At 28.8% G+C, this 18,394-nt stretch overlaps 2 protein-coding genes across 6 annotated transcripts; both read right to left on the bottom strand.

Moving 5' to 3' along the window:
• Positions 1-912: 912 nt before the first annotated feature.
• LOC100793040 (uncharacterized) lies at positions 913-4,653 on the bottom strand. Of its 5 annotated transcripts, XM_006577921.3 has the most exons (5): positions 4,389-4,623; positions 3,946-4,067; positions 2,815-3,156; positions 2,144-2,175; positions 913-2,056 (listed from the first exon to the last, which is right to left on the bottom strand). In XM_006577921.3, the coding sequence occupies exons 3-5, from the start codon at positions 3,149-3,151 to the stop codon at positions 1,112-1,114; spliced, it is 1,314 nt and encodes a 437-aa protein (XP_006577984.1). In that variant the 5' UTR covers positions 3,152-3,156; positions 3,946-4,067; positions 4,389-4,623; the 3' UTR covers positions 913-1,111. The 5 variants fall into 5 exon arrangements, with proteins under 5 accessions (XP_006577984.1, XP_003523771.1, XP_006577988.1 ...); XM_003523723.5 differs by lacking the exon at positions 3,946-4,067 and having other exon boundaries at positions 4,389-4,653; XM_006577925.3 differs by lacking the exon at positions 3,946-4,067 and having other exon boundaries at positions 2,815-3,159.
• A 7,291-nt stretch (positions 4,654-11,944) lies between these two features.
• BZIP44 (bZIP transcription factor bZIP44) lies at positions 11,945-12,682 on the bottom strand. Its single transcript, NM_001251000.2, has one exon. It carries the CDS (start codon positions 12,444-12,446, stop codon positions 11,985-11,987), a length of 462 nt encoding a protein of 153 aa, NP_001237929.1. The 5' UTR covers positions 12,447-12,682; the 3' UTR covers positions 11,945-11,984.
• Between the last annotated feature and the right edge of the window lie 5,712 nt (positions 12,683-18,394).

The following is an 18,394-nucleotide window of genomic DNA, read 5'->3' on the forward strand; positions in this document are numbered from 1 at the left end:
AAAATGGATAAGTGAAAGTTTGACTGATTCACTTAATGTCCTCATTGTAATACTTTCAGTAATTTCCACACTATTCAAAAATGAATTAGAATTCTTAATATCCTCAATTGTAAACGTTTATATTTAATTTAATTAGGGATTTGCTAACGTATTCACGTAAGTACGTTAGCAGATAGCAAATACTTGTGAAGTTTAATAATAAATATATATATATATATTATTTTTAGTATATTTATTATAGGAGTGCGTTAATAAACTATAACTAAAGTTTTTCTTTATATTGATGATATAATTTCTTTATACACTTAAAAAAAAACAAAAAACAAGTGCATGCATTAATTAATCCCATTTAATTATAATAATAGTACAGTACAAAAGCATCTTGAAATAAGCATTTCGGTATTTAAGTGCCCACCGAAATACACGGCACCGAAAGTCACAAGAACCCAAAACTGGTCCGAAAAGTTGTTGCTGCCATCAGAATATAGTGAGAGCAACATTCAACTGTTAATGTCTTATATGGGCAATGACACTGGCGATATTATCCGTCTTAATTTCATATTCTAATTTCTTTCTAAGAATAGCATGTGTTACTCTATTTTTTAAAAATTTGTTTCATTCAAATTAAATTTCAATTTACTATGCAATACATGAATATTTGTTTCAGATAATAATAATAATATCGTTGAGTGAGGGTTTTCTTTCACTTTTAATCTTTTAATCCATCTAGAACTAGAATGAAAAAAATCACTGATCACAGGGTATCATTTTTAAGCCTCAAGCAGGCAGTGCAGCAACCACAGCTAGAGTCAATGTTGAGACACGAGTGAAGCTTGTGTTACAACATTTAATACAGGTGGTGTATTTGTTTCCTTCGCATCCTTGTGTTCGTCATTGCTAAGGCTCTGATTCTGCCAAAAGACGCTTCATCCATACAATTAATATGAACCACGTCAACATGGTTAGAACTTCTGGTGACAAGCTAAAATAAAATTTGAAATAAATCTAAACTATTACTAAAGCTAGACTGCATAGAAAATATTAAATTCTAACTTGGTGTTACTAGTATAATTGAAGAGCTCGTGCGACTAAAAGCTATGGCTAGGGGAGCTCAGTCTTTGCGATATCTTGCCCAAAAGCCCTTCTTCCTGGCAGAATCATTCTCCAATAGGGACCGGCTCCACTTAGATCCCAACGAAAAATGGCGCCTCAAGAAGGGTTTTCCAAATGAACTCGTTGTACTGGAGCTACTGGGCTCCATCTTTGAAACTATATCTTTGAGGCGATCAAAAACATCTATCCCACCATCAACGTAGCTATCAACTACTCGGTTTCTGGATATTTTGTAATTCTTGGCCTTTGTCTCTGATTCAGTCCTAAAACCTTTTTTGGATAACTTTGACATGTGCTTCTCTCCAACCATACAAATTGGACAAGCTGGATCATAACTATCTGCCTCTGGTGTTATAGTCTCCAAGCATTCCGCATGATAAACATGACCACAGACCAGTACAGCAACAACTGAGAGGTCACTGCTGGCAATAAATTTCTGGCTGCCCCATGCAGATCTCTCGGTCAAGAGCTTCGAGCAAGCCCCACAAGATTGTAAATCCATGGAGGGGGAATACGAGAACCTGCTACTAGTTCCACTTATCTTGTGACGTCCTGAACCTGAATACTCGCTATCAAAAGACCACCTTTCCTTTTGAGATGGGGCCACCATTTCAGAAAAGGTGCGCATAGACCAGCCATCAGATGACCCGCATTGGGATCCTGTTGCCATATCATTGCTACAGTTGGAGAGTACAAATGATGGCCTGCCTTCAGAAATTGAGTTGTCAGGTGATTTAAGACCCAGAATTCGACTATCAGAAATTTGTGTTAACAGTGGGTGTCCGGGAGAACAATGAGCCCATCTGGATGGTGTTGAGTTAGGAAGATTGTGATAATTATGATTAGTCATTGGATCTGTCGTAGGGATTGAGAAAACTGAAGGTACTGAACGATTTGGTATTGAAGATTCTGCAATCTCTGGTGATTCAATCAGATTCTTCACCTAAAGAGAAATATAGATTAAGAGTGAGGCTTGTAATTCAGATATAGAGCAATTCTTTTGTATCAAATTTAGCAGTTCAAAACTCACCACTGCAGAGCAATTACTTGACATGGATAGATCTGCAACAAGCACAAAGAGGAAGAAGAAAGAAAAATTAACTCTCAAAACAAAAAAACAGGAAACCTAGGAACCAGAGAGCATAATCATATGGCTGTCAAGAAGCAATATATGCCACAAAAATAGAAAACCTTATAGACAGGAAACAAACAGCGGATGAAAAGCAAACATGATACAGAGAATACCAGTTTGAAAGATATCCTCGCATACAAAATAAATAGTTAAAAAATAATCTAGAAATGAGTAAGATTGAAAAGGCAGTTCTTTTTATCTTTTTTTTAAAAGAAAATGAATCTAGAAAGAGCAATGATCTATAAAGGAACTATTAAGCCCTGAAAGTGCCTGAGCAATTTCTAGACACCACTATGCAACATTATTAATAAGTACAGTGAAAGGTACAGCATGGAAAAATAAAGTTGGGTTCAGCCAGAGAGCTTAACCAAAAATTTTCCCATTCCCTCTGTTAGAAAGACAAAAGTGAAGCTTGAGAAAGTGAGCACAATAAATTCAAAGATAATTGCCAAAAGAATTTGTTCATCAGCGTAATCAACTTTCAAACATTGGGGTACTCTATAAACATCAACTGCCTTGTGCTAATGTTATAGTACATTCCACAAAAGAATCGTAGAGTTTATATTTACCTGAAGATGGAGTCATCTGACTTGTAACCAAATGCTCCCGAACAGGGGACTTCAGAGACAAAGGTGTTACAGAATTATCCAGGGTGCTTCCCCAATCAGATAAATTGCCTCTTTCAGAACTTAATGACCCTTTTAACTCCATGCTGACATTTCTGCTGACTCTGCGAGATGTGTGAAAGGAAGGATCCTCAATTTCACCAGCAACACGGCCCCAACTATCCCAACGAAAACTCCATGATGGCGAACATACAGCATTTCTATTTAAACTTTCACCTCCAGTTCTGCTAGTGCTGGGAATAGTATGATCCTTTGCAGCAACACAACAAGCTGATCCCATGATAACTGCTGACATTCACAACAGTCAATCTAACTTGCAGATTCAAAACCTAATAAATAATTCTTGTATAGGCAAGTTAAAGAACTGCCAATGAACAGAAACGTCCAATTATATATCAAACGTCACCGCAACATTCCAACAAGAAAATCTAATCCTACCTCCTATTGAAGAATAAACAGAATGGAAATTCAATTAAAATTCAGATTACAGGTTACAGGTGTTAAAAACCATCCAGATTACAGGTTACAGGTTATAGCTGGTGTATCATAAGGTATTTGCTTTTTCAATTGATTCCTCCGGATTGGGTCAAAAACATTTCTTAATGAGTTATTCAACTCCAGGATAAATTGAAAAATCACTCTTGATTGGTTCTACCTCCTCTTTTTTATGAAGAGAATGAATTTTTTTATCGAAGGATCGTAACACGATCCAGATCTCTTACAGGAATAATTTAAAAGATTCAAAACCTAAAATAGTTGTATTTACTAGCAACAAAATAATGGAAGCAGTCAATCAATATGGATTACAATCAGTGAGCAATGAACATTACATCATAATATATTCAATTGTTAAAAAGCACTTCTAATACATGCACGAAAAGCCAAAAATTTGCGTACCACTAAAACCCTCCTCGAAACTACAAAATAATAAAAACTCTGATGCACATAAATGTGTCCGGTAAAATAATGACAGCCACTGAACATGCTCCCTATACAGACATCAAAACTTTCAAACTGCCACCAATCATAAAAAAAAAAAGTGATTCCCAAAAAATTAGCAAAAACAGTTACAACCTAACTTGCAAAAAGGAATTTGAACATTCACACTCGCAGAGTTGAAAGCGCTACACAGAAATGCACTCCAAAGCTAATACTGAGAATTGCACGGTTAAATTTCATCAAAAATCCATGAAACGCTGAAAAAATAAAAATAAAAAAATAAAATCTCCATTAATAAAACCACCCAGTAATAAATTGTTAGGGGGAAAAAAACGAAAAGGATTGCAATTTTTTCTCCACTGACCCGACCCCCTCATCCGTTAACCGAAAGAACAACGAATCATTCAGCGGCGCACAAAATGAGGCGATATTTTGGGTTTCGGATAAGAGTGAGTTTTTTTAAAAACAAAAAAAAAAACTAGGGTTTTGAAGTGTTGCAAAGACAAGTTTATCAACAGAGAAGTACTAAAAATAGAGGGAAAATGAAGATTAAGGAAGAAGAAGGAATGTTATGTTACCTCTTCAAATGAAAAGTTTTGAGTTTCGGAGAAAAAAATGGGAATTATTTGCAAGTAGTAGTCATTTTCGGCTCCGTCTTCGGTCTTTGGCTTGGAGCAGTGTACGGTATTTGTGTAACGCCGTGTCTGTATAATAAGGCTGAGTCTTTAGCGGCAATCGTCATCACGGAGTTAGGTCATAGCTGCTTCGGGCAGAGGATGTTCAACATTATGTTCCCTCCCCGCCTTTATTTTTGTCTCTTCTGCCTCAGCTACTGTCATGTTTATCTTTTTCGAAAATTATAAAAAAAAAAGTCCTAACCTATATCCTTAGTTATTGGTTAAAAAATAAAATATATATATATATATATATATTACTTAAATCATACAAAAGTATAAAAATTTATGTATAGAACAATTTATTGTCTTTTAATAAAATGTTTTTATTTTAAATTTCTTAATCAATATTCTTACAACATTAATTAGCATTTCTCATAATAAGATATTGAACTTCAATCATGATATTTGTGGATTGGATTGTAATATTTTACTACTAGTATTGGTTTTCTATAAGTATTTGAATTTGTCTTTTTTTTTAATATTTATCTCTAAATTGAATTCTAATGTTTTTTTTAAGGAATCAACAATTATTTTAAAAAATAAAACCTCATATTACCATTTAGAATGTTAGTATAAATTTAAAATATAATTTATATAAGTGTCTAAGTTGCTAGATCAAACACTGGCCTTAAGTCTTCAATTAGCTATGACCTCAATTTTGATCACATTTCTTAATAGATCATTTATTAAAATATAGTTTGATTATTTAGTATGTCTGAAATTAAAAAAAAAAACATGGAAACCAAATTTGTTCACTAATCTAACTATATTTTGAGCTATAAAACTTATTTTCTGGGAAAACTAAAGGCGTAAGTTAGTTAACATCTAAAACTGCATTTCTTATAAAGACATGTAAATCAAATCCAATTCTTAGATCTACTTAGAAAGCCCCCTAACTCGCTCAGTAAATTATCTCCCAATACGTGTTCTCAAATTTTATCTAGATTTTGATAAGCGAATCTTAATTTTGTTAGGGGAATTTCTCTTATTCGCCAAGCGGAAAATAAGTTTGCTCAATGAATTTGTTTCAATGACACACCCTTGATTTTGTGCCTATTTTGCTAAGAGAATCCCTTATTCACTCGGCAAATTGCTATCCACAAAACATTGTGATTTAAGTTTTTATGAACTTGACTTTTCCTCAAGGGTTTCCTAAACTCACCAAACACCCTATAGTGTTTTGACAACAATTCCAACACAAAATTAGGTTATAATTGAGTAAATTAAACAATTTAAAGGTTATAATTAATGTAAAACACACTTAAGCAAACATAACTTATTTATTACAGTAATCCCAAAAAAGGACAAAACACCAAGAACAATCAAACAATCAATTTATTGGTTCATGAGAGAAATTAAAGTGTTTTATGATGTTCATAATTTGTCTAATTGAATTGAAACACAATTAAGAACAATAAAAACATACATCATAATTAATTTGAGATCTAGGTCAACCCCGCTACCTCGACTATAATCATATCCATAAGTGACATAATTCATTTTCCTTACCTCAAATAAGTTTTCCACAAGGGATGGAAGCAAAAACCCCAATTCAACATTCCTTTCACTCATTCTCCATTTTTGCAATATAAGCAAGATTAAGGGTTAGGTTTTCTTATTAAAGGTTAGTCGAACAACTCTTGGCACAATTGGGTTATGAACCCAGAGACCCAAACATATTGAAGGGTTTGATTAGCTTGCATACGGATACTAAGACAAGACAAGGGCTCACTACAAAGGTTCTAGAAAATGTATTACATTAGACCTATCTACAAAAGCCCATTTCAAAATCCATGATTATTCTTCTCAAAATATTTAACAATCACCAAAATATATATAAAATATAAATAAAGAAGATTTAAGGTTTACAATTGAGCCTCAAAAGATAAGTACAAAACAAATATAATAAGTTATTATATCTAATATTAGTATATTATTTGGTAAATCAACAACACAAATCAACTTATTTTATTTGTTTGTCTTTTTTTATCTTTTGAAATCACATATAAGTATCAAAAGATTTACAACAACATATGCATCATGCTCAATTAAATGGGTAAAATTCTTGAGTGTTTGCTTATCTTTTCATGTTCATTAGTTAAATAAATTTAAAGGGAGAGTTGTTTTAGGAACAACTAGTGTACTCTCCATTCCACTATCACCAACACTTGCCTAATTATTACTATTGATTGAAGCATTATCATTTGTTGTCACCACTACTATAACCAAGGTTATTAAATTTGAGAGTTTAAGTATACTCGTGGGAGCTTTATAAACTCGACTCGTAAACTCATAAGAGTCTATTTCATATAAAATAATAACAAAATACCTATAAATACCATATTAATTAAGCACTTCAATAACATAATAAAACAAAATAATAAATCATAATTTCTATAATACTTAAATAACCAAGTCTAATAATGTATTACTACTATATCATAACTTGTGAAGTGATAATAGTGGTAGAGCATTCTTATTGAAGGTAAGAAGGTTTAATGTTATTGGAGAGAACAAGGGTTTCATGTTATTAGAGGTGGGTTCTTCGATTTAGAAACAACATATTAAATTGAAGCATGTTGAATCCTAAACGCATAAAAAATATTCCAAAATAACATGAGTTTTAGTTTAATTTTTTTAATTTACTGACTCGTAGACTTAATAATAAACTTGAGAATCTATTGAATTTATATAAAACCTATCTAGAGTCCACTAAAAAAAGTTTACACACACCAGCATAACATAAGTAGATTTGATCATCATTATTATCATTACTATTATCTCCATTATCACTATCAATGATATCACATAATTTATTATTATTTTTATTAACACTATTGTTATTATTATTATTATCATAAAATATCACTATTATCATTATTGCTACCACCATCGGTGTATAATTGCCCCGGTCATGTACATTGTTTTATTAGTGAGGCGGCATAAATAATTAACGAAGCGCATATAAATTTAATGGTGATAATTTGCAGGCCTGCTAACCAAAAATGTCTAGTTATCAAGCTGCACCTTAAAATTTGACCGTTGAACATGCTAGCAAAAACTTGTGTTAGATTATTTAATAAAACATATCGATCAATCACGGGGAACATAGTACTTAATAAAGAAACTAAACGAGGACAGAAACCAATCAAATTCAATTAATTAAATAATGTCAAGTGATGTTTTCAATTTAATTTTATTTATTTATTATAAATAAATATTAACTTTATTATAATAATGTATAAATAATTTAAATGTGTTTAAATATTATATAAATTCTATTTTATATTTGAGTTTTGAGCATTCATATATAAATTAATGAACAAAATTTACAGAAATATCATTAGAATAATATTATTTATGAAAATAATGAGTTTAATTTTTATATACTTTTAATATATATATATATATATATATATATATATATATATATATATATATATATATATATATATATATATATATATCGACTAATCAGAAATAACTTATAAAATAGTTGTTATAAAACTTAACAGATTTAGCTTGGGTAACAATATGTAGTTAAATAATGATATAAAAAATTTATTGTCAAAAAAATAAAAAAAAATAATGATATAAAAATGTACATTATCCTTTAAAAAAATAATCACATTATCAAAAATAAATTTTTACCATTAGGGTTGACCTAATGATTGGGGGTTTAAGATAGGATATATGAGGTTATAAATTCAGACCTTTCTGTGACCATTGTACACAAAAGAAATCATTTCAAACAAAAAAATAATAATTACATTATCAACCATTTTAATTAAATTCAAATAATTTAAATTCAATCCATGTTAACATGTGGCAGTGAGTGATATATTTATACTATTATAATGAATATTTATAGCATGCTACAACACTAGAGGAAGGTCAGTCACCTAAACTCCTTCTTAAACATATATCAATTAAATTAATGGAATTTGCTAATGCATTCATACACTATTTTCAGTATGAGTAAATTAACACCATAAATTTTGAACTAAAAATTCAATTTCCTCTTTTGTTTTAACTCATTTAAATAAGGGTATAATAGTAATATAATATCTATTTTCTAAAGATAATAAAACTCAATTTCTCTCTCCTTTGCCGCTCATCTTCTCTCTCCTCCCTCACTCATTTAGTCATCTCTCTTTGGTCTCTCAAGGTCTGACGATGGTGAGTTGTAGTTCGTTTCATAATGTTAATGTGTTGTGAAGAATTGATGCCAATTGCATAGGTTTGCCTTGCAATTAAGGAGCAAATAAGGTTGAACATTGTTATATTAAGTACCAAACAATTAAAGGTTTTAGCCTCTTATTTCATGTTAAAGATCAAGTCCTATGATACCATCATTGAAACCTAAAACACTGACATCCACATGTAAACAGAATGCATCATCAGTAGACCAAAAAAAAGATAATTTAATTTAAATAAAGTACATTTTCACTGATGACATATGTCGCTATTGGACACAGTTTTGGAAAGCTTCAAGCTAGGCATAAAAAAAGGATAAGAAATCGATAGGTGTGTGAAATAGTAAATGGAGAGGTCAGAGCTCTATAGATGACTAGCTTGAGAAGGTTGCGGCGGAAAGTGAGGATATGAAAAGGTGGGGAGAAGAGGGACCAAGAGAAAGAAACAAAGTTTTATATATTTTTTTAAAAAAATAAATATTAAATTACTATTATACCCTAAGATAAATGAATTACAACAAAAGAGAAAATTGGACTTTTAGTTTATAATCTATGGAATTGGTTGCTAATGCACTCATGTATTTTTTTAGTGTTAGTGCATTAACAAACCATATATATATATATATATAAAGGATAACCTTTTTTTATTAGTTTTGGAGGTCTTTTGCGGGATGAGCGTGGCTTTGAATGGTTTTGTGAAACGGAATGTATGGAAGCTTATCGCTTGATATCCAGCCAAGAGATTCTTCGCTATCATCTATATGCTTCTATATCATATATAGTTGATATTCGTAGCTTGTTGGGATAGGATTGGAATATTATAACCCATCATTTTCTTATTGAAGGAAATAAGGATAGAAATGGAGAATGAAAAACACTTCAATTTTGATTTCTTTCTTTGATTTGAATTGACTTAATTTTGCTTATTGTGTAAATACACTGATACATAAGTATTTATATCGTATAAGACATTTCTTCAAACACGAGCTTTAGAAAATATAAATACTTGAATATAAAGAGATACATGCATCAGAAAAATACTATAGACCTAAAAGTATATGAATCAAATTTAAATAAATGTTTGACTATTAAGTAAACGTATATTAGACTACTACCATTATGATTCCATTTTTCTGCATTTCCCTTAAACTTGATTTTTCTAGGTGACTTCAATCATTGCAATCTTTGAAAATTCTCAAATTTGAAGGACTTGAGGAAAGTGTTCGACTTGGTTTTGAGTTTCAATATATTCTTCATGTACTGCTTCTTCAAAGTGTAGGAGCTTGGAGTTAGCAAAAACACAAAATAGAGATATATTTTCTACTATTTCCATATATTCATAGAGAATCTTTAGACTTCATGTTCTTTTAGAAATTTTAAGCAACCCATGAGAAGGAGATTCACCTCCGCTAGGATTATGAGAGTGAGGGTGATTATTATCCTATTCATGTAGGGATTTTTCCAGTATGAGAAAGGAAACATCTTTATTTTTCATAGACTTTCATTATAAAGATAAAGGGGTACCTTTCCGGATTACAAGACATATATAAAAAAACAAGTAAAATTCCAACCCAAACAAAATCAGTTTAACCCAAAACAGAGATCATCCCAGTATACTTAGCCGAAAATAAACCACAGTGCGTGACAGCATATATGATATAGCTGCACAAACTTAAGCACCCTTATAACAAATTTTCTTATCAGTGGAATTTAATAGCTTATAGTCATTTAAATTTGAGTTATAATCAATGAAGACGTACTTTCACTTTAGTTATTTAACTTTTGTTGTTTTCATCTCTTTTGGAATATGCATATATATGCACTACTTCCAAAAACTAGCAAATGCAAAATAGTATGATTTTTTACTGCACACAGGATGAGCATACGTAACCATCCAGCTCCTTTTAAAGCTCGTTTTAGACCGAATAAGTTTGATCGGCAAAATAAACGTTCTTCTTTTAATGTCCATATTCGGTTCACGAAAACCTGCGAATAAATTGGTTAATTGTGAGTTCAAATAGTAATTTAAAAAAATATTTTTAAAAAAGTAAAAAAAATGTATAAAATTAAAAGAAAACAAAATTAATTTTATTTTTTAAGCTAAAATCTATCTTATTAAAATATACCAATATTATAAAACATAACAAATTAATAATAACAACATAAGTTAAAAATAAAAATCTTAATATAATAAATTAATAATACTTATAGACTTAAACAATTTACATGAATTTTTGATAGTGCATGAATTCACGGATAAAGCTCATTGAAATTCACGGACTTAACAGATCAGTCCGAGAATCAAAGTTCATATACCCACATGTGAGTACACACCAAGCTTCTTGAGGAATTATCCCACGAACGCTCCTATGAATATGATGTCAAATATTAATCTCACAATTCACATTTCAATACTTGTTTTCCACGTGAAGGGTAATATGGCTAGAGTGCTCTTTAATTTAAATAGCAAAATCTTAAAAGAGAGATTATGTTTAAGCTACAAAAGGTTTGATTGCTACTGCCTCTATTAGAAGCCGCCTATGTTTACGCTTTGTTAGCCGAATAAAGTGTTTTTTGAGATGTGTAGTATTTTAGTGAAATAAACATATATAGTGATCTAAACCAGCAAGTACAAGAGTTTCCATTATCAACATCTTATGACGTATTTTTTGTGTGTTAATCATTGAAAATTAGAATATTAAAACAATAAAAAATATTTTATCAAAACAATCATTATTTAAATAAAATTTATCTATACTAATTGCAGATACAAATTTATGTTTAATTTAGAATTCAATATTCTTTAAAAATTAAATTATTTAATAAAATGTTAAATCATCCATGAATAGCAATTAAATAATTAAAGACCGGCACCCAGACAAAGCTAGTAAAATACATACAATACACATACACTGAATATAAATCAAATGAAGATCTGGGAAGTAAGAAGTAGTACCTTTATAACATTAAAGCAAACATACCATGGAATAGATACATACAGGTATAATAAATAATAGTAAATTACACTAGCACTGAAATCTGTTTTTCCATGATATTGGACAAGAGTGATCGATTAGTACTAGTGATCTGAAATATAGTTGCAGGCCACTATGTCATTTTCAATAAGCACTTTGCGCAAATTCTGTTTAACAATTAACATAGCCCCACCCTAAGTACTGTACTAATATGAACTTAATTTTTTTTCACTGATTGACATTGATTCCTCCAAGAGAAGATTCACCCAGACGCACACTTTTCCTTTCTTTTATGGTCAAGATCCACAGAGGACGAGGGTGACAATTCACCACTGAAAAACGGGTTGGTTAAGACAGAGCGTGTAGGTGGTGGTGGTGAAATTTTGTGCGCTTGTTAGATAACAGTCCCTTTCGTAGGTGGTGGTTGTGTTGATGATGATGTCGTGGACGATGTCGTTGAGCGATTGGAGCCGTTGGCTAAGCTCACCCATTTGGGCCCTTAGAATGGAATTCTCTGCCTCAACGTTCAGATAGTGCTGCGTGGTGATGTCTATGGTGGCGAGGATTTCGCCGTTGTTCTTTGCGAGCTGTGAGAGCTGCTTAGTGAGTTGGTCCAAGTGGTTACGCTTTCGCATCCGAGATCTTCTCGCCGATTCACGATTCGATTGCTTCCTCTTGTTCTTCCTCTCGTCTGTTATCACGACCTGCAAATCACCCTCAGACCCTGAGCTCTGAGATTTTGTGCTAATAGAGGAGTTTCCACTTGATGAGGCCATGGACATGGACATATTATAAAATAAACTAATCCTAATTAGGACGCAGGACCCAGAGACACTGATAACTATATTACTAAGTTATATAATAATAATATGCGATGGGAAACTGGAGATCAACGAGAAAACATAGAACCAGTAGAGGAAGACAACGGAGAAAGATTGAACCAAGTGGGTCATAAACCTAAACCGGGAACCAGGGACTTCACTCATCAAGTTTCAAAACAATATATGCTTTGATTCCTGCAAAGAAACCAATAGCAGAGAGATTAAGAAGAGGAAGTTGAATAGGTAAGTAGGGGTCAATATATAGAACAGGTTGACAGTGAAATAAAATACATGTCAAAATCAAAGGTTGGAAAAGTAAATTAAGGAGGGAAGAAGAAAATGGAGCAAAAAGCAAAAAGCATCGGAATCTCCTCCAAGGTTTGGTGGAACATAAAGATACAAATAACGATTAGTGTTTGCGAGACTATTTTAATGCCATAGCACCAAAATCGAATACAAAACTCAATTAATTACAAATTAAAATAATTTATTTATTTTTCTTAAATTGGATCAGATTTTGAACGTGATTTAAAGATATATGATTTTGGTTCCTATAAAATTAAATCATCTCGATTCTTGTTCTTCAATTTTTATTTTTATTTCCTGTAAAATTTTATACTACCTCCCCCATTTCTTATTATTTGTAGTTTATGTTTATTTTGTAGAAAAAAAAAGTAATACTTTTTTTTTTAATTTTGATAAAATAATTGTAGAGTTACCTATTTCACCCTTTCTTTTTTCACTTCACAATGTGTAATTTAATTAAATATAAGAAAATAAATAAGAATATAATTGATAAAATAATAATTAATATAATCTTAAACTTTATAAAAGATAAATAAATAAGAATAAAAATTCCGCAACAATTAAAAAGAACAAAGGGAGTAATTTTTTGTTTTAAACTTTGTTATCAAGTAATAAATGTTAATTGATAACATAATAAGAATGTTGTTCGCAGACTAATAACTTGCTACCACTTTAACTAGTCTCAACGAATTATTACATATTATTCTTTTAATAAATTATGTTATTAAATCTCATATCGGACATTATGGTGCCAAAATTCCGCTAGGGTTCAATTTTGAACGGTAATAAATATCAGGGCTTTGTAATATTTAATTGATTATAATTCTGTATATTCCACTTATTATAAAAGTTCGTGGAGAATTCATTAAAGGAATGCTTCCAACAAAAATAGTTTGTTTCCTTTCCAAATTAATCCTGCAAATCCATATAATTCAGCAGAATATGTAAACTAGTTTACATCATCTAATATTTTGAATGTATAAGAATTTAGATTTAAACTTACAAATTTTAAAGGGATAAAACCAAATTTTATGTTATGTATATATATACAAATTTATTTATTTTTCTCATAACCTAATTATTTAAATATCGTTTTATCATCAAATGCTTTTGTGAATATTTAGTTAGTTTGGTAAAAAAAAAATAGTTAGTTTAAAATTTGTTTTAACTTTTGTTTTATTATTATAATTTAATATTTTAAGTAGTACATGATGTTAGTTTAAAGAATCAAAGAAGTATACAACAAAAATTAAGATATACTGTATTTTAATAAACAACAAAAAAATTTATTAATAATAATGTTACTATATATATATATGTGTGTGAGAGATTTATTGATCCATAATTGAGCCACAATTAAATCCAATTAAATCTCTCTGTATATATTTTCGTTTTAGAGAATGATATTATAAAACTAAATTAAATGGTTTTAATCAATGATGATGTCAAAATTAAGTGAAATCATTATGATAATATTTAACTTTAGAAATAATTTTTGACGAGGTTTTACTTACTTTTTGGTTGATTTCGGATTAAGATTTTTTTCCTTGACGAATCAAAGGATTAAAAAAATTAAACAATTTTTAAATTATTATAAAAACCAATATATAAATATAATATATTTTATAATGCAAAAATATTAATAAAAATAAATCATAACTATAAATGCTTTAAAATGAATAATCTGATATTAAATCTTTATTTGACTGAAAATTATTTTTAACGAATTTTAAAAAAAAATAATTAGAATAGTTAGGGCCAAACTAACAACTCATTATTTTTAAGATGAACGGACCGAATTTCTGATCAATTTATCATCTTTTTCCAATCAAACTAACCTATGCTGAAAACACTTCATGAACCTTTTTAAAAGTCTTGTGAGTTGGGTCTCGACTCTCAATTCCTTTTAAGCTCAGCAATGGCTTGATTATAAAAGAAAAAGACTCATCAACGAAGTACTCTCGTGTTCCTAGAAGAGTAGAGCTAACATAATTTATCCCTGAAAGAGGTCATCTACAATTCATAAATTCATATTCATCTATCAAACCTTTGCTTTAGTGTCAAAATCGGAGCTTTTTTCATTTAGATATGGTAATGAAAAGGATCGGGAGTAGGTTTAAGGGTGGCGCCGGCGGGATTGAGGTTGGAGAAAGGTGGGTATCGTGAGAGTTTAATGTGTAAAATATTAAACCTAATTATGCATTTATCGAGTTTGAGACAGGTCACAGGAAAAATCCATACGTACCTTTTATGACCGAAAAATAAAAATTTTATTTTTATATATTTTAAATAAATTATATATTAATTATACTTTATTAAAAATATATTTAACAATTAATATTAAATATGTATTTTTTAACTTTATTATTATTTAATAATAATAATAAATTTTATTATTTACATTGTTTAATTATTTTAATAGGTAATTTATATTTTCAATAATTACGAGAAATAATATATATATATATATATATATATATATATATATATTATAAAAATTAGAAAAACTATCTTAAATAAGAGTTTTTTTATAAGTTATTCTTCAATGAATGCATTTTTTAAATTTTCTTAACCTTTATTATTTTAATTTTTATTTTCAGATTGAATTTTAATATTTTGTAAAAGAAGCTATCAATAATTAAAATAAATCGTTTATCATAAATCTAAAATATAATTTATATATTCTAAAATATTTATTTACCACGGATTTTAATTTGATATAATTTATATATTCAAAAGTATTTTTCGAGAACCAACTACTTTTTGTAATTATATTTATTTTGTAATTGATTAATCAATCTATATTTAGGGAGAAGTAAAATCTTTTCAATGTTTTTGTATATTTATTTTTGTACAATAGGTGGTAATATGGTTTTTAATTAAAATCTCATGAAAACTACCCAAATCCTCCCACCACTACGTTAACTACTCTAGTGGATTATTATGTGTTTGTATATAAGTGTTGAAATATTGTAATCATAATTAGCTAGGTTCTGTGTTTTGAGAGAGATGAATAAACAATATTGGTCGAGTATAAATTTATTTATGAATGGTCATGATTAATAATTATTAAATAATCACATAACTATTAAAAAAAGCCATCTGATTTATTTTGATATTTTAGCCATTTATAATAAAAATTAATAGCCAAAATATACATCGTCTCATTTCTCATAAAAATTATATTTTATGTGTGAGCAAAAGAGACAAATATTAACTAGTACAATATCTTATCACCATGATGATTAAAATTAAAATATAGTAGTCTTGAAACATTTTAAGTAACTAGAATTTTTTTTTGAGGAAAAGTAACTATATAATTAATAACTTTTAATGTTGATAAAACACACACACATGAAAGGATTATTTTATACATGAGTAAATTAAAGAATAAACATTAATCATTAAGTCATACTTTAATTAAGACTAAAATATAAAAATAACGTATTTCTTTTATAAAAAAATTACCTAACTTTCAACAAGTTATAATTTTAACTATATTATATTTATATAAAGTTGAATGCCAATTTTTTTTTAAACTTGTCTATGTCTTAAATGTTATGCGAACAATCAAATCAAATTTGATCTATCCATATGTAATCAATCATAATCGTAATTCTTCTTTCTTACCTCTAACATTCAAATTTGACATGTCCCCTGTACATATAAACAACAATTTTCACGTGGGTCGGAAGTGCCACCACAACCAAAAAGAAAGAGAAAACATGGAAGGGAAGCAACACTCAAAATTCAACAATCAACAGTAACCCTAGAAGCACTTATAGCAATCCAGACATAAACAAATTCGACGGAATAACGAATGCTGAGATACTGCCAAAACCGAAAAACATTGGCTGCATTATTAAATAAGGAGGGCAGTCACTATAAAAAAAGATATACCATATATTCGTTAGGTGTGCGAGCAGATGCATGCTAGGAAATAAGGAATGCACTTTGGCCTTTCTAAAAGTAAGAAAAAATAACCTAAATAATTTTAATTATTGATAAAATAAAATTAATGGATAATATTTTAATATATGCATGATTTATAAGTCATTTTTATTAGCTTAAAACTTATTTAATTAACTTACAATTTTTTATAACTCAAATAATGGTTTTTGAAAATGTATTTATGTTCGTTGTTTATATGGTTTCTTCAAAATTACTTAAAGTAATATTGGAATTTATAACTTATACACGTGTATATAGATAGATAATTATATAAAAATAGAAAAATAAAAAAAAATTAATATAAATATTATAAGTCGTGTTAATAATATAATACATCAATAATATATATTAATGTTTATGTCATTCAAATTATTTATCAGTATGTTATATTTATTTATTAATATAAAAAAATTAGGTAATATTAATTATACTGAATTAATTTCTAAAACTATATCTGTATATTTCTGCACAATAATGTGATAGGAATGGAATTTGATGAAGTCGACTTTTCATTCATTTACACGGTGTATTTGTGAGACTGTAATAGGATACATGCGATATAAACTTAAAAAAATGTTAAATGAAAATTAAATGACCAATTTAATTTATTGGGACAAAAAAAAATTCTATCTTTATTTGTTATTCTACATTACTAAATGCGTGAAAAAGTGAAAACAATAGTCTTTTTTTTTTCTTTCTAAATTACTTTTAGACACTTTATAGCTTGTGTTTCTCGAAGTGCTTTTCTTTGTCATTCATTGTTAACAATGACTTCAAGGAAAGGCTTAAAAATTTAAAAGCAACATCAAATTATTTCTTATGTGTTTACTTACGGGGGATTTTGTTTAAGAAAATAATAATGACATATGGGCTTGAAACAATTGACCAGTCCAACATTGAGAACCTAATGTATAATAAAGTAAACTATTCTAAATTTTGTCTAAGATGGCTCTTTTAAGTCTAGTTATTTGGAACTCTTTGGCAGAGTAATTTTGCTTCATAGTTTCTTTTTATTGTTTGCAATTCTAGAATAGGATCAGTCAAACAGTTATATAGTGAGCAAGATTTAAAGTAAGTTTTAAAAGAAAGTTGTTTACTTTAAATGAGAAAGTTATATGTTGAATATTTTTGTATAATATATGACCTTTTTGCTTTATAAAAATTAATAATAAATATTTTTTATTGATGAACCTAAAATATAAATTTTAGTTGTTTTAGCTTTGAAAGAATCAAGAGAATTTAGAGGCTCATTGTTTCTTTTCATGCTTGCTTAGCTGATCTTTTAGTTTACTTATTATTGATTTATGCATTTATGTGTATTATTTAAACAAACATATTAACATTATATGTATTAATGTTAAGATTATAATCACAGTTGGAAATATTTATACATTGTTATAATCTCATTATTTTTAAATAAATTCAAGACTTTCAAAATTATTAAAAATTAAATCCATAAATAAACTAAAATGTCATAATTTTGGAGACAAAAAAATATTTAAACTAATTTATAATATATAAAATTTAAATAAAGGTAAAATTATAATTGAAGAATATTTTTATATTTAGTTTTTATCAAGTAATTATAAAAAAAGTTATTTGTTTCCAGTTTTTTTCCAAATAATTTACAGGTTTTTTATATATCATTATTGTATATA

This window comes from Glycine max, chromosome 4 (genome assembly GCF_000004515.6).
Source record: "Glycine max cultivar Williams 82 chromosome 4, Glycine_max_v4.0, whole genome shotgun sequence".
Classification (NCBI taxonomy): Eukaryota; Viridiplantae; Streptophyta; class Magnoliopsida; order Fabales; family Fabaceae; genus Glycine; species Glycine max.

Excerpts from the sequence above, each read along its gene's own strand:
- BZIP44 (NM_001251000.2), bottom strand. The coding sequence starts at position 12,446 with ATGTCCATGTCCATGGCCTCATCAAGTGGAAACTCCTCTATTAGCACA.
- LOC100793040 (XM_003523723.5), bottom strand. The coding sequence starts at position 3,151 with ATGGGATCAGCTTGTTGTGTTGCTGCAAAGGATCATACTATTCCCAGC. Across the intron at positions 2,176-2,814 it reads TCAGATGACTCCATCTTCAG|ATCTATCCATGTCAAGTAAT; the intron begins GTAAATATAAAC and ends TGCTTGTTGCAG. Across the intron at positions 2,057-2,143 it reads CAAGTAATTGCTCTGCAGTG|GTGAAGAATCTGATTGAATC; the intron begins GTGAGTTTTGAA and ends ATTTCTCTTTAG.